The 17,351-nt window shown below is 36.4% G+C and overlaps 1 protein-coding gene across 4 annotated transcripts in view; it reads left to right on the forward strand.

Annotated features, from left to right (window-relative positions):
* The window catches only part of DGKB (diacylglycerol kinase beta), a 356,801-nt gene that overhangs the window by 69,321 nt on the left and 270,129 nt on the right, over window positions 1-17,351 (forward strand). For 2 of the 4 annotated variants that reach the window (XM_074863476.1, XM_074863493.1), the window contains exon 4: window positions 899-919. The exons of the other annotated variants lie outside the window; for them this stretch is intronic. In XM_074863476.1, coding sequence (XP_074719577.1) covers window positions 899-919 — 21 coding nt within the window. The remainder of the gene's footprint in view (window positions 1-898; window positions 920-17,351) is intronic. 4 annotated transcript variants of the gene reach the window in all.

Here is a 17,351-nt window from a genome sequence, read left to right on the forward strand (position 1 = left end):
TGGCACTCAAGATGATCTGCTCCATAACCTTTCCCAGCACCAAGGTCAGACTGACAGGCCTATAGTTCCCTGGATCCTCCTTCTCCAACTCTTCTTGTAGATGGGCATCACATTTGCTAACCTCCAGTCAACTGGAATGTCCCTTGTTAGTCAGAACTGCTGATAAATGATGGAAAGTGGCTTGGTGAGCGCTTCCGCCAGCTTCCTCAGTACCCTTGGGTGGATCCCATCTGGCTCCATAGACTGTGTCTAAGTGGTGTAACAGGTTACTAACCTTTTTCCCTTAGATTATGGGGGCTTCATTCTGCTCCCCTTCCCTGTTTTCCAGCTCAGGGGCCTGGGTACTCTGAGAACAACAACTGGTCTTACTATTAAAGACTGAGCCACATAGGCTTTAAATACCTTGACTTTTTCCTCATCCTTTGTCACTATGAATCCCCCCACATCTAATAAAGGATGGAGATTCTCTTTAGCCCTCCTTTTGTAGTTAATGTATTTATGGAATTTGTCATTTTATTCAGTTCTCATTAAGTTGTTTTGTTAACAACTATTCTTGGCAACAAATATTTTTTAATGGTGTTTTTTTTTTTTTTAAGTACACAGGGATGAAAGACAAACATTGTATTTACTTTCTTTTTTTTCCCTTGGTTATCTGTCATTGCATGGTTAAAAATAAATTGCTTGCACTCTCTAATCAAGCCTAGAATGCTCATATAGAATCATTTTCTTGACATATGTGCTAATGCAAGAAAATGGGATAGTCTATCTAATGTCTTATACCTGTTCAGCTACATCACTAACCTTTCAACAAAAATAGTTCTATTATAAAAACAGAGCCTGAGTGTTACGACACTGCACTAACGTATGTGTGTTCTTTCTTTCCTTGCATGCATTACAGAAACAAGATATACTTAATCAAGTAAGTAATCTTAATTTGATTTTTTTTTCTTTTGTTATGCATAGGAGCAGTATCGTTTGTTTTGTAGGCTTCCACTGAGATGTCACTTATTAATGAATACTGCATGTGGCTATTCTGTCAAATAATGGACAAATATTTAAAGCTGAGAGCCAAGTACACTCTTTTTCTGCTGGCAGACTTTTTCTCTAGGTGAATTTTATTTCTGTCATTCACAGTACATAATTTTGCTAACATTAATTGAGAAGAATATGAAAAATAAGTTAAGAGCAAGTAATTAACTTGTTCCATACTTGTCACAGAAATTTCTGCGTACTAGTGAGATCTCATAATGGTTTGTATTATTCTGAAATGACAATAACACATCTCAGAAAAAAAATATTAAATACTGTTTCTGTAACTACATAATACTATTTATACATAGCAGGCTTAAAATTGCAGATTTTATAATTTGAATAAGGTTTATAGCATGCTTTAAGCAATTGTGACTTTACAGCAATTGCAAGAGAAGTGGTTAAAGACCATACTCCTGAGAGTCTTCAGTAGCCTAAAACCAGGTATAAAAATACAATGAATAAAAAAAAACTAGGGAAGAAGTACTAATCAAATGAACTAGTTTTTTAAATGACCTAGTTATTCTTCATACACAGAGGTGTTAAAAAGCCCCTGTTCTGCTGTTCTGGGAAGAGGCAGCTGGCACTTGAGGACAATGAAAAAGTCAAGAAACTGAAAGGATTAGTTTTGTAGGAACCCCTCACTTTCTGGGATCAAAGGCCAGTTGAGCTTTTGGAGGTTCTCAAAAGGGCTCAGTTTTCTTCAGATGGCCAGCATTACTTTTTTAGTAAGCTAACATAGTTGCAATGGGTCCTGAAAGAGAAGGTATTCAGGTTAAAGCAGTGTGACTAGGAACCGTCTTGGGACTAATCGCATTAGTATTTTTGCTAATAACCTTGTCAAAAGAAGTAGATGAATACTAATAAAAGTAACACACTAAACCAAATTTGGGAATTGTTGCTAAAATGGAGAAAAATCTGAATATTATACTGGAAAAGCTTGATGATGTTATGGATTATAGTAAATGGAATGAAATGCACTAGTGCATAGTACAGTGTGGTGTACCCTGGGACTAGTGGCATTGTAGATAAGTTGCTGTTTATGGTAGTTGATCACAAGATGATTGCAAAGCATCGTTGTGATTTTTTCATAAGAGAAATGTGTTACTGGGACATTGTAATAGTATTCCTGTGGCTGTGGTGGTCTGACAAGACAAGATTGTAAGAAAAGGTAGTGTCTTAGACCCATTGATCCAAGTGGAAAACTAAGTTAAAATTTTTAATCCATATTTCTCTGTCTTTCAAGAAGGATTTTTGTGCTGTTTCTGTCAGCTACATTCTTTGATCTGCCAGAAGATACTAATTTACTTTAAAGACCTTCCCTTGTTATAAAGTGAAGCATTTCTACTACAGATAGGAAGATTTAATTTGCTATAAAAAGGTACTGCAGAAACCACATTTTTCTGCTTTTGACCAAATGGTGGGACAAAGTGAACTCAATTTGGAACTAATTTACAGAAGGGTTAGTTGGATGTGGAGAATTGTAGCATATCTATTATGTAGGAGAAGCCTGTCCCTCACATGTAAGAAACTGAGGGCTAAGAAAGGATGTTGTATCTTTCTAGGTACAAAGAGAAAAATGTATCAACTTGTGAGTATCACCAGCAGAAAACTCTACCCTTCAGACACTGGGCACTCAGTGTTTGTCTGGCTCTCTGGGCAGAATTTCTAGGGAAATAGCTTCCTGGATACCTAGAGAGTTGGGAAGCCTGCCAGGCAGAGATGCTGGTAGTCTGGCTGTAAGCCTGCTTTCTGTGGAAAGTGTTGAGGGCATCGAGGTGTAAAATGTTTCAGATAGTCAGTTTTTGCTGCAAAACTGTGGGGTTTTTTTTGGTTTTGAACATTTTTTATGATCTTTACTGGTCCCTCTGTTTCCTTTTCTCCATCTGTGCTAACATCTCTCCCTCCTTGCTGCCTTCCTTCCCTTCTGATACTTTCCCTCTCTGCCTTAAGATCCCATTTTTATCCTTTTTTTTTCTTTACTTTTTTGGATTGCATAGTACCTTGTGTTTAAGCTTTATGAGCCTCATGTTGCTTTCATTTATGTGTTACCTGTTTAATTCTCATAGTTTGTTAAATGGCTGACTTGAGGACTATTCCAGTTCTGATGTACAGTAGATAATGTTTCAAAGTATTTTAAAAGAAAAAGAGTTTATTTTTTTATTAGGTTACCACCATAAGTATTTAGCTAGAAGTTGATAGAGAATTTTAAGCTGTCTTGATATTTAGGCCAGCGGGACCATTCTATTTCAAAGAATACGCTGCTTAAAGCTACACCATTTTTAAAGGGAAAAAAAAAAAGTGGAGGGTCACAGTAGTGTCTTTTATTTTTATCATATTTTATTTCAAGAGTGACAGACTACTCTGACAACATTTTAGCTCCTCTAACAGCATGAAAACAGTATAAATATGGTACCAATTATGGTACTGAGTTACAAAGTATGAAAAATGCTATCCTCATATTTTCATATTAATTTGAAATATCAGCTAAGTTGTTCTTTTCTTAAAGTGAAATAAACACAGAAATAAATTCCTTAAGAAAGGATACCTTTAGTGTATTTCTTGATTTTTATATTGCCATTACTGAATATATAAAATTGATGTATTGCGGCTCAAGTATACATACAATGGTGCAACTTTTATGCAAAATTAGGAGTTACAATTATTTATTCTGCTAGTCATCGGTGATAGATTTCATAGTATTTAACTACTAAGATGCATTTAACATCAATGGGAAAGTATCTTTCTGTGTTTTTAAATTATTTTAATTGTATTACCCTGTGCTTCTGTTTGATCACATGTCTGAATTAATGCTACGAAAGAAATAGCAGGGGAGAGGTATTTGGCTAATGGGTATTCGGACTCTGTGAAACAAAAACAAATAAAGACATTTTCTTAAAAGAACAGCATTTAAGGTTGAAATTGTATTTAATTTCTGACAGTGAGAATTCTGAAGCCATCAAATGAGTGCTGTGGTGGTGCTATAGTGTTTTTTGGTTTACATCCTGTTTGTAACAGTTGGGTAATAAAGGACTATATGGTGTTTGTAAACAATTCTACACGTGTTTATGTTACCTGGTCACACACAGGGCAGGTCTGTTTTAATTACCTACAAAGGATGTTATCTAGAAATTGGAGACAATGATGAGGCTCTAGAACAGCCTAATTTTTGTTAGTTTCTGGTTTATAACTCTAAAGACATTTAACTTAGTCTGGGTTTACTCAGGCTGAATTAGGAAAAACAGGTTAAAGTGCTTTACCCAGAATATTTAATTATGACTTTTTTTGATTGGTTTTCATTCTGAAGAGCAATATATTCTGTTTGTGCTTTGGTTTTATGATGATGGCTGCAGTAACAATTGATTCACCTACATGGTGGTATCTAGATACTGTTTATGAAACTGCATGGAGAAACAAAATATAGAAAAAACACTTTTAATCATAATTTTTTGCAGGAATTAGTCCAAATGGAAATGACTTGAAGTCCCCTTCTGTAATACAGGCATTATTGCTAGCATTGGCCTGTAAGCATGTGTAATTGAGCAGATGACACTGCTCATATTTTTTATTACTTTCTAAGCTATACTTTTAAATTCTGGTGAGGAAAAACTCAAACTTAGTTCAATTAGCACAGCTCCACATTCCTAAAGACTGTAAATTTCCTCAGTGCAGAGTGGATGTAAATTGTTGCTAAGTGGAATGGGACATTTTAAACCTTCTTCTGTTGGTGTAAATGATTATTCCAAGTGAAAGATCCAGTTAGTCAGGCTCAATTGTGTTAAATCTCAGCAAACAGTTCATTCGTGAAATGAAAGTTTGTCAATTTGTGTGCTTCAGAGCTTTTAAAGGGAGAAGGATGAACAGTGACTGTTCACATGACATCTTCACATGCTATTTTTCTTACTAAAAGTGTTGTAGGAAATATTTTTAATAAATGCAGCAGAAATAACCTCCACAAAAGTTTGCAATGGACAGAGAAGATCATTACAGTTAAAATACGTGAGAATGCTACTGATACAGAATGCTTACAGAAAAATGATTCTTCTTAATTTTAGCCACATAATGAAAATGACAATTCACCCATGTTTGTCTGTAAGTAGGTTTTGGCACAATCTTCATAAGTACATAAATTGATTCAACCAGAACTTCTAGTCATAACTGACTTTTTTCAGGGGTTCATTCATTTTGCTATTTTATTCGGTTTTAGTCTGAAGCATGCCACCTACCCCATTTTTCCTAACTTCTGTAGTAATTGTAACTTTCAGACGAGCAAATCTTCTGGGACAGAATGCAAGAGATCTACTCTTCATTTTGTTTAGTATGTAATAATTTATGGATATTTCTTCTAACTTTTTTATTGGTAATACATGGAAAATAGACCCTGGGTTATAATCTGCTACAAGATCCTTCTAAAAGTATGTGCATTAGCACTCTTTCTTCTTAACCCCCCTGCTCAGTATAGTAAATATAGCATCTTTAGTAAATTTATGTATTAAATGTATGTATTTATTTGTAGTACTTACAGATATACAAACTTACACACATATATAATCATATACTAAAGAAAACCTGCTGGTAGTAAAGTTTTTTTTTTCCCTCACCCGGATATAAGACTGCAGTGATTGGTGAATACATTCCAGATTTATTTTAGTAATTAGCATCAGTTTATTTTAATAAAACAAGAATGTGGTACATTGTTATGCTTAAAAATCTAGTTAAAGCATAAAAATTGAGTCTTCAGATCTCCATTTTGGATGTTTTGTTGAGTTGGTCTTTTTGTCTCCTTGAAGAGACATGCTACCTGAGGGGAAATTTTGGCAGTAGTATTTGTCTGTAGTGTTGATATAATAGCTAAATATTATTTGGCCATATGGAGTATTTGTTAGGAGCAGCCCATGAGAGCATGTGATTTTAATTTTTTTTTCCCCTGTAAACTTTCACCTCAGTAGATGAGAATTTGGATGCTGCTTTACCTAAGAAATTGGTTACTAGAATTTTAAAAATGAATTATGTAAAAAATGTATTGAATCAAATGGCTTAGATCAGAAAATGCTAAGGACTTTCAGTTTAAACTAAACTTTACCCTGATGCACAAAGGCCATCTCTATGAGGAATTCCATATTTAATTTGAATTTCTGCCATGTGAACATCAGAAGTACATTTTAAACACCAAAAACTTATGGATTCTCATGTAATTAATGTTTTCTAGCTTATTAACCCTCTCTATATGGTCTGCTTTTTTCCCCACATACTTTTAAAAAGCCAGGTTTTGAAACATTGTCGGAATCAGTGAGTCTTCAGAACTTCGACTTTTATGGGGGATGCTTTAGCTTTGCTTTTCACAGCTAATCTTGTAATTGTCAATAATGCACTAGCATTAATGTGTGCAATGGTTGTCATAGCATTATGTGTGAATCAAGGCCCTGTAACATCATCTTCTTTTTCAACAGCTCATTTGTCAGATATTGGGTCAATATAAATTGTTTGAAAAGAAATAATCACTTAAGGGGACCTACCCAGAAACAAAAACAACCCAGAGCTGTTACTGTCAGTAAGTTAAAGCTGATTACACTCTACATTTTTGTTACCATTTAGAGATCAGGCAACATAATTTAAGAAGTAATTAATTGAAAAGTACATTTCAACATAACTCTCTTTCCATCATCTCTGAAAGTTCTCTTTAATAAGTGAAAACCATATTTCATGGAAATCTGCTTGAATCGAATGATTCCTCTTTTTTCATTTTTTTTTTCCCCTCTCTCTTACATTCTGTTTTTCAGGGTGAAAACAGTGGTTTATGAAATATTTTGTACAAATTTAAAAGAAGAAAAAGACCAAAGAGAATATGGTATTTTAAAAGAATTTGTGTGGAGATTAATTCCAAACACTAGATCATGTCTTGTTCCCATTTATGTGGCCAATGTGGTGGGGAGAAATAAAAGGAGTTATTATTCTACTCCTCCCTGTCCTGACCCATCCACAATGGCAACTCTTTCGTCAAGAGACTATTAAGTTGCTTTTTTGCGTCTTGTGAGGAGAAAGAATGTCTAGTGATACAGCTTCTCTTCCTTCTTTCTACATGTCATCTATCAGAACTGGTCGTTGCATTTACACCAGCTAGGAAAATACAGGAGGCAGTTAGACATCTTCTGTTGCAGTTTGGTGTTAGGGTAGATCTTGAATCAAAAGTTATCATTTTTTTCTGACTCAATAATTTGTTCTCTACAAATGTCTTAATATGGTGGAAGTTAAAATATTACATATGATAGTTAAAACCTCTGAATAGTTTTCTTTATAATACAGTAAAGGATGCAAAATTTGCTTTACTTGTATATGTCCTATTTTTCGCTGAGAAACCATGTTTTCTGTGTTCTCAGTATCAGGATATACTGAGTTGTGATGTCTATACTGTATAGAGTTCTGTACACATTGGCACAGAATGTACACATAAATGCATAAGTCTTCACACTATGCATACTTGGATTTTTCCTGATCTTACATTTCTGTATACCATCAGTAAAGCAGAAGAGCAAATTACAAAATTGCACAGCTTAACTGCAGTAGGAGGAAGGAAGAAGTCACCTACTCACGGTATAGTATTTCCTTTTTTTTCACTAGTTGCCCACTTCTCCCCCCTGCCCTATGTGTCAGTTCCCCTCAGTGAGAGGGAGAAACAAGGGATGAGTTCCTGCAGCTGACTTGCCTTACCTGTATTTGCATTCATAGTTAGGGTCACCGCAGCCTGAAATGCATAATTTAAGGAATATTAACTTACCATGGCAGGGGGGGGAAAGCTTAATTGGTGTGGGGGACCCCATAGTTGTATAAATGCTTCCTATCTTACAAGAAGTAAGAGTGAAAATTGCTGACAGTGTGTCAAATTGTTGAGCTATAGTTTCCTGTGTGTTCTTGTGTATGATTCCTGTGGGTCCTCAGCTCTGAACTAATGCAGATTTTCACTACAAAACAAATAATTTGTGGGAAATTTTGTGACATCACCAATTTTAAGGAAGTAGAAAGCAACATTGTTGTATATGGCCAATCACCTGAGATCAGTCCTATTCAATATGTAGAGGAGGATGAGCAGAAGATAGTACATTTGCTCTGCATTGTGGAAGGACAGGTTTCTGTTCTCTGCAAAGACACTGGAATTCATAGAGGTGATCCCATGCTTTTAGTTAGAGGTGATAGATCTTTTAAGGCAGATTTTACAACATGCTAACGTGGTGGTGCAGATGGAGTTCAGCCTCTTTCTCTCTGGCATGCAAGGTGTTAGAAGCCATTCTGCTGTCCAGACAGAATCAGGCATTTTAAGGCACCTCCGTAGCCTGTTGTAGCCATGATCAGAGACCTGAGCAGGCCCTGTATTTTTAGTTGAATATTGGTCTAATATGTCTGATATAAAATTAGAAGACACCTGAAATTGTCTGTTATTTTGCCAAGCATAGTCATAGCTGCTATTCAGAAACCAGTCCTTCAATTCCTGTTTTTCCTGAGATTTAGAGACTCACCCTCTATGAACTAGCACTAAATTAGTGTAATGTATGTATCAGTGAGTGCTTGAGAAGAAACAGAACTCTTACAGTAATTGGATATTTTTTTTTAAGCATAGACTAACCTCCATTTCTTTTTTCCTTGGAGTCCCACATATTCTGGGAAACAGGGATTCAGAAGAAACTGGAGAGTGGGAAGTAAGAGCTCTGCATTATGCCATTGGTGTACAGTTGAAATAGAAGTAAGATGCATGCATTTGTTAGTGGTATTAGTAAGGTAAAAAGCTTTGCATCACATATCTGTGAGATACATGGGGTAACTGCAAAGAAATGTGCATTCATTCAGTCATGATAGCACTATGGAAAATAGTGGTCACTTGATTGTCAGTTTTGTGGTATTCTGTGCAGTAACAGGAGACTTAAGATTCCAGACTACTTTGTTCACTGTGAATAAAGTGAGATTTTTTTTTAAACCTATAAAAATCTAAAACTAATTTTAATATTTTTGTTTCTTCAGAATCAAGAATTCTTCAGTCAATGTGATCAGTGTCATCCTGGAAACTCTTGAAAAATGTAGTTTGTCCTGAAAACTGTAATTTGTTTATCTTGTCAGTTGCCAGGTCTTTAATCTCTTGGTGGCTTTCAACTCTTTGCAGTCAAGATTCCTTAGTAACATTTTTTTTCTAGTTCAATGACTGTCATTTGTTTGTATGGGTCTTTTTATGTGTGCATACTGTTCTGTCATAGGATTTCCTGTGGTACGTTGAAAAGGATACACTACTGATCAGATTCCTGAGGTGGAGAAGGAGAATAAAAGCCCACGCTAAAGAATCTTCTACAGAATTGGTTTTTTAAGTGTATTATGATAGAAAAATACAAAAACATCTCAGAATACTTGGTCAAAGCCATTAAGGAGTTTCCCAGGAGCTTTTAGCAGCTGGGAAAGAGGGAAATATAGTGTTCAATGTAGGGACTTTCTTTTAGATCTTCCTACAGTTCTTCCAGTGAGTGCAGATTATTCTTTATAACTCATAGAAACCCTCCTCTTGTCTGCTTGATCACCATTTTCCTTAATAGTGTTTGGCAGCTGCTGCAAGTAGCTTGCCTTTAGATGTGGTTGAAATCACTCAAGAGTCCCAATCTGGGGTCTGTGGGTCATTTCTAGCCTTCCTCCCCACCCCATACACACTTACCCAGTGATATCTCCTTGGCTGCAGCCAGAATGGAGGAAAAGAAGGAGCAGAGATGCAGTGGAGACAGAGTTGCTAACAAGTTTGGAAGAAGGATTGATAATCACTGTTGTTTCCCCCTGTGCCTGCCTGGCTCAGATGTTACCTCCCCACATACTCCAGTCTGTCTGTAAATGACATTGTCTCTCTCTCTCCAGATTTTTAGTTTAGACAAAAAATGGAATTACCTTTTGCAGCTGTCAGTTTTTATATCCATATAGCTAGCGTTGTTTTAGTTTTATGTTCTTATCTTTTACAATATCTTAAGACATTGTAACTGAGTTCCTTGAGTAACTGTTTTTTATTATGTTATTCCAAGAATATTATTATGAGGATAAGTCTTGGTGTAATTATTTCTGTTTTATCCTGGTTCTTAAAGGGCTATTTGAGGGAAGGAATTTTCTTCAAAGTAATGGGAGTTGGCAGACCAAAGCCTAATTGTTTGTGTTTGTAGCTTACTTGTAAAGTGAAGGATGCCATAAGCTTCAGAAAAGTTTCCACCACAACACATCGGTTGGGTATGGGTTCTTTAACAAGATGAATTCAGTTGAAACTGAAGATCTGGGCAAATCTGTCTATATTTGCTTAGTCAGACATCGCAACAAGAATGTTCTCATAGTATCTGGGAATAAGACAGATTAGTCTGTCTTGTTTCACTGTTATAAAAACTGCTTCTGCTATTCTTAAACATAAGAAAGTAATAGCAAGTTATTTGCACTGATGGAACTTTTTGTATGTAATCTGTTCATGGCATTAACATTAAAAAAAGCCTGTAAGGTGTGTAATTGCAAAAATTTAATTGTAAGATATATGCAGCATGTGAGATAGCATGTTGTGTTGCATTTGTCTGTGTGCCAAAGGGGAGGGGGCTACAGCAGTGGCCCCCTGTGAGAAGCTTCTTGAAGCTCCCCTGGCTCCAAGTTGAACCCGTCTTTGCACCAAGGCCGGGCCAATTAGCTGCGCCTCTGTGATAATGTATTTAAGAAGGGGAACCTGGGAGGAGGAGTGAGAGTTGTGAGTAAGTGTTATGAGGAGAACTCTGTAAACACTGAGTCAGAGGAAGAACGGAGAAGAAGGAGAGGTGTGCTGGTGCACCCACCTGCAGCCTGTGGTGAGACGACAGGGCTGCCCCCCACTACCACCCATGGAGGTCCATGGTGGAGCAGATGCTGACTTGCAGCCTGTAGAGGACCCCATGCTGACCCAGGTGACTGTGCCTGAGGAAGGCTGGGACTCTATGGGAAGAAGCCTGCACTGTTGTAGTTTGGTGCTGGGAGGACTGCAACACATAGGGGTGATCCATGCCGGAGCAGCATGGGAATGGCAGCAGCCTGTGGGAGGGACTCACATCAGAGAAAGTTCGTGGAGGACTGTCTCCCATGAGAGGGGGAGCGCGTTGGAGCAGGGGAAGATTGCGAGGAGCTCCTCCCTAACCTGAGGAGGAAGAAGCGGCAGAACTGACTGCACCCCTGTCCTATTCCCTGCCCCCTGCGCCACTGGGATGGAGGAGGTAGAGATAACAGGAGCAAAGCTGAGCCCAGGAAGAAGGGAGGGATGGGGGAAGGTGTTTTTAAGATGTGGTAATGTTTCTCATTGTCCTACTCTGTCTGTTAAGTGTTGTTACTGTCTGAATTAAATTTATGTTCTTTTTCTTCCTCTAATAAGTCTGTCTTTTGTCCTTTACCATAATGGGTGAGTCATCCTTCTCTGTCCTTATCTCGATTCCTGAGCCTTTTGCTTCATTTGTTCCTTCCCAGTCCTGAGGAGGAGAGGGTGAGTGACTGGGTGGTGCTCAGTTGCCCTCTGGGCTCAAACCATGACACATGTTACAGTCCCAGAGGTGCTGAATGACCTCTCTGAACAATCTATAATTGCTGTTTGCTGCTTTGTTTGATAAATTACACTGTATGTTATAGTATGTATACATGAATATTTTTAAATATGCAATACATAAATTTATTTATTTTAGCATAGGCTTACTTAGATCCAGAATGGGTTACTTCCACTCAGTGAAGTTAGCACCCAACTCTGGTATGGCAATTTTAAAAAGAAAAGAAAAAAAAAGGTTGTGTCAGCCATTTTCTATAAAATTTACCTAAGCATCTGAAGTTCTTCCATGTGTCCAGAAGTACTACCTTAACAGCTGGAACATTTTGGTATCTGTTTTGATACATCTCCCTGACTAGCCTTATCTCTTGAACATGTTCAGATCACCTCCTCATTCCAAGGACTATTTCAGTAATTTTTTCAGTAACATTTTTACAAGTAAATATTTAATCATTTTGTTGGCATAGACATACAGAAACCTCTTTTTCCCTTAGTGAATCTTCAGCTCTTTTCTGATATTTGGATACTCTCTAGAGAAAGAGATGCAAGTTTGAATTTCCCCGGGCAAAAGAGGGAATTCAGCCAGAGTAACCCCCACTGGGGAGGTGTCTTTGCCAGAAGATTTTTTTTTTTTTTTTTCCCCAGAAGATGGGAAAATCTGTCACTTTTTCTGTGCTTTTAGAAGGAAATGGTGGTCTCCGTTGCCCTTGGTGCACAGTGCCTTTTTTTTTTTTTTTTTGTGAACATGTATAGTGAGAGCTGATAACACAGACTTATGTACCCTAATTGTATTAGATGTGAGGCAAATGATGAAATCTTCAATCCAGTGAAAACTGTAATTTTTCAATTTTCAAATTTTCAATGTTTCAAAACAAGTCTGTGGACACCTTAAGGAGCTAAAGTAAAAAACCTAAAGGGTTTATCATGTATAAGTGCTTTATGGATTAGTAGCACTTGAGAGTCTTTCAAGGTCCCAATATAAATAAGGGTATTGGTGTAATACCAGTGTCTAGCTTTAGGCATTTTTGTTCCTTTTCTGAACTGACCCATATTGTTCTCATTAGACTGTAATTAGACTGCTTGGTTTTACAGCTATGAAATTGAGTAAGAGGTTTCTTAGTCTGCACAGTGTTGTGAAGTAAAAGTCATGCCTTATCACAGTGTATTAATGAATGAGCACAATTAATAAAGGCATAAAAGATACCTTCGGATGCCTTTATCTGTAAATTTGTTGTGTTACATTGGATGCAGTGGGGCAAATGCAGAACCTTCTTTCTGTAGTCAGTCATAGAACTCATGAACTTTGGTCTGCTTCTTTTTTTTCAGTTTATTGTATGGATCTGTTCGGGGGAGCTTCTAGAAAAACAATACTTATGGTTTAAATTCTCGTTGGCAGTTTAGTGCTGGGATTAATTTTGAAATTTTGCGGATGGTTAATTAAATGTTGCAGATTTTCCTTGACAATTTATTGTGTAAAAAAAATGTGTATTCTTAATTTTTCCTCTGCACTGAGTCATAATGAGTCCAGTTTCATGTTTGCTTTCAGAAAAGCTAAAAAATATTTAATGGTTGACACATTTTATTTGCTAAAAATAATTTAAAACTGCACTTTTGCTTCTGCCTTCTGTTCTTTCTCCTTTCCTTTTCTCCAAGGTGGATTTATACCTTTTTTTAAAAAAAATTTCAGGTAATTGGAAACTATAAATGGGAAATGATAAGAACTGCTTCTAAAAATAGTAGTAAAATGAATTTTATATGGATGTTATGGTTCAAATTAGCTGAAACTCGATGGTATTTTTGAATGTGTACTTTTCTGCGTTTATGTCAAAATGTTTCATTACCAACTGAAGTTTTATTATACAATAATACAGATTATTATAAAGATTTATAAAGTCTTATTTTGTTAAGTTTATTTTTCTAAGACATAGGAAAAGGCGCTCCCATAAACTTGGTGAATCAGTTAATGTATAAAAAGAGGAATCCAGTTATATAAGATTAATATAAACCCACCTATCTTTCTGTGGCCTATAGGCAAGGCTTTTTGGTACCTTTTTTATGTGAATCAAAGCTAAAACAGCACAGTTCCCCCTCCCTCCCCGCCCCCCCCCCCCCCCCCGTCCGCCTTCTCAAAAGATTTAGGCCAAATAATTTGAAAGTTCCGTCATGTTCTTCTGAATAACTATTGGCTGCTTCAACTATGTCCTTATATATCTCCCTATTCTGTTGAAAATTTTCCTGAGATCCCTAAATTTGTGATCATAATCTTCCTATACCCTGACAGTCTCTTATGAAATGGAATTAATTAACTCATGTGCCTGGTTAATTGTAGTCAGTTTGCTACATCCTCTCACGCTCTCATCCCCTCACTTGGGAAACGTCATGGAAAATGCTTTCTGAAATGCTAAATCCTTCTTTCTCAGGTTCATTTATATTCAGCTGGAGCTTCTGGAAGCCAAGCAACTGTTGAAAATTAAGCAATTAGCCTGCATGCTTAAGAAAACAACATCCACCATTATGGCTTATATATTATGCTAGTATTATTGATCTGAACTGTTTAATGCTTGCAAATTCATTAACAGAAATAAATTATTTTCAAACCATACCAAAATTTATTGAACTTTTCACCTGAGAAATTCTGATATGACAGTGAGATTTAAAAAGGAAGATATTGTAGTTTACCTAGCAGAGCGAGCATGATCCATCTTAGCATGGAAAATTAATGTCTTCTGCTTTCCTTTTTTTGGTTACCAAAACATTGTGTGGTTCCTTTGAAAAGTAGCTGTGGTTGGGGGAAATGCTAGTAATTAGAGGAAGGGTAGTTACTTACTGAAGCATTTTCATGCTTTCATAGTTCCATGAGGAAAAAAGAAAAATACTGTATAATTGCACAATAGAAAAATGCTCATAATATTGTGTGTTGTTCTCTTTTCTGTGAAAGTTCTTTTAAATGAAGCTGAGCAAATGTTGTGCATCTTAAGTGTTCTGTTCTAAATGAACCATACTCAATACTAAAACCTCTACTTGGTGATAATACTCTTAACACCTATAAGACTTCTACAGTGGTCCTCACAGGATTTCTTTCAAGAAATTATTCAATTTTTCTATGGGTATGTAATGGCTTATGTATATTACAGTGAGAGAGAAATGATAGGGAAAGCACTGAAAGTAATTTCAAGTGAGCCTTTTTTTGAAAGCTCACCCCTTTCTCATTGGAAAGCTAGATGGATAATCTAAACTACTCCTAGATCTGCTGTACTCTAGCTCAGTTCTGTTATTTACTATATATACATTTACAAAAATAAATTTCCAGAAATAACTGCATTACTTTAGAGCTCAGTTCTAATAGGATAATCTACACTAAGTATGTTAGGTCCTCTTAAGTGTTTTCCAGCTATGGAGTATTAAAATCATGTATTTTGTGGTTTTTTTCATGTAGGCAAGAACCTAATCATAGGGCTCTATGCATATATCTCTTTTAGACAGGACTGTTGCACATTCTTTTGATACAGCATGTGATTTTTGCATCTGCATTTTGGGCTATTATAAATATTTCTGATGTGTGTATTCAAGTCACTTACCAGCTTCTAACTAACTTTTAGCTTCATTTGAAAGCTTTTGGATGTGCAACATCTGAACTCTGGTTGTATGAATGTCGCTGCTTCCCTGGGGGAATACAAGTCACAGAGCATTTTAGAGCAGAGGAGATAAAGAACTTTCAGCTGAAGAAACCTGACTATAGAAAAATCACACACTTTCTTTTTTTTATCTTTGCTGAGCACCATAATCAGTGGCAGTTAGGGGGTCAAATATAATAGATGGACATGACAGCCAAGTCATGTGTTACTTTGATACCTGTTGTCTTTCCTGGCCAGAAAATAATAAGGCAGTTTGGAACACTTGCTTTGAAGAGGACACTGGGTGAAATAATAATCTGACCATCTTTAGAAAATACTGAAAAGTTTGAACATCTTTGAGAAAGATGTTCTTCTTCAGGAAGAAACACATACTTTTAACCTTATTTATTAATCTCTATCTACCCAGGCATAATTCTGAGCCCATAAATGGAAAAAATGTAGCATTAGGGATTTAGTTATTACAGGCAGCTTGGTGGACCAGTGTCACTCAGGCAGCATTTTAAAAATCTAAGATAGCTGTAAACTCAAGGAATATTTTTAGCAGTATATACATAAAATCCACAGACAAGGTAAATAAAAAACTGCTTTATGTAATACAGAGATATTTTACATGTCCATCCATAAACCATAACTTAAATGTGATTATAATTTTTCTGTTTTCCTTTTTCATTTGGTTATTCCTCCTTGTAGTGAAATAGCTAAGACACATTTCATTAATGACCAATCTGACAAAGCAATTTCACATGGTTAAAGTGGGTTGATTTAGTGATTAATGTGTTTGTTATGCTTGTGGAAAAAAAATGCATTTACATGGTGTAAAGTAATGACCGATTTACTTGGATGTTGATACAGATCCTTTTGCTATTGTGGTTTCACAGTTTATAAACAATGAATTAAATGTCAGTAACTTTATTGTTGAGGAAAAACATAAAGTTTATAGCATGAGTGAAACTGTATGATTTTCCAAAGTAGAAGAGAGTGGCTGAAACTATGATGAGAAAAAGATAGTGAGTCCATGTTCAAGTTGATTATTTCCATTTTACGCCCAGCTTGAGCCTTGTGGAGGTAATTTTTTTCCAGTCTCAGCTATTTTTCTGTTCAATAGATAAGAGTTTTATTGGGTTCACTGAACTTCTTTCTCAAATGACGTGTTCTGGATTAGAAACTCAGTATAGATACCCTCTTGCCAAGTTCACATTCCTAATAATAATGACTTGCACAAGATCAGTCGGATTTTGCAATCTGTGTTGTTGGTCCCTCATAAAGACAGCGATACACATTTAAAACATTACCCAGGGGCAGTTAGGTCTTGGCCTTAATGGGAAACACCTTATTTCATGTGGACATAAAATTTCTACATCTCATAAATATAAAATTTTTTTTTTAAAGGCAGGGGGAGAGAAATCCCTGCTTCAGAGTGTTGAAATGATATTAAAGTAATTGTGAAAATTATACTGTGACTCAGATTCTGAAGTCACTGAGGCACTTCAAAAATTTTGTTTCCATTTTCTTTTTCTGGCATGGTTTCAAGCTGATTTCTTGCTAGTCTTCTCCCTCCTAACGCTGTATTCGCTGTGCTGAACTAAAGGAGTTGCACTAGAGTTTCCTATGGAGAAATGGAGTCTTGCTGAAGCATGGGGAAATTTCTCCAAGTCAATTTTGTGGTATAATATGACCTTATCCCTTAATTATTTAATGGTGAAAAGTTGCTGTCCTGTTTGATCTAGAAACAAAGACAGCAGCACTATGTTTTACAGATTAATGATTGATAATCTGTTTTAAAATCACATACGTAACTGAGTTGCATCATTGATGAGTATGCAGTTGTGTCACAGTTATTTCTGAGATAAAATTGAAATTGACTTAAGCGCTCTCGATGTTTCAGAACACCTTTATCTTTAGTGATTATGTATTAGCAGGACAAAATGGGGTAATAATACTTTACATTGCTGTGACCTCATCACATTCTACACCTTCCTCAAGGGGGGCAGCGGAGGGGGAGGTGCTGATCTCCTTTCTCTGTTGACCAGTGATAGGACACAAGGAAATGGAATGAAGCTGTGTCAGGGGAAGTTCAGACTGGACATTAGGGAAAGGTTCTTCACTGAGAGGGTGGTTGGTCACTAAAACAGGCTCCC

Source organism: Strix uralensis, chromosome 1 (assembly GCF_047716275.1).
Source record: "Strix uralensis isolate ZFMK-TIS-50842 chromosome 1, bStrUra1, whole genome shotgun sequence".
NCBI classification, from domain to species: domain Eukaryota; kingdom Metazoa; phylum Chordata; class Aves; order Strigiformes; family Strigidae; genus Strix; species Strix uralensis.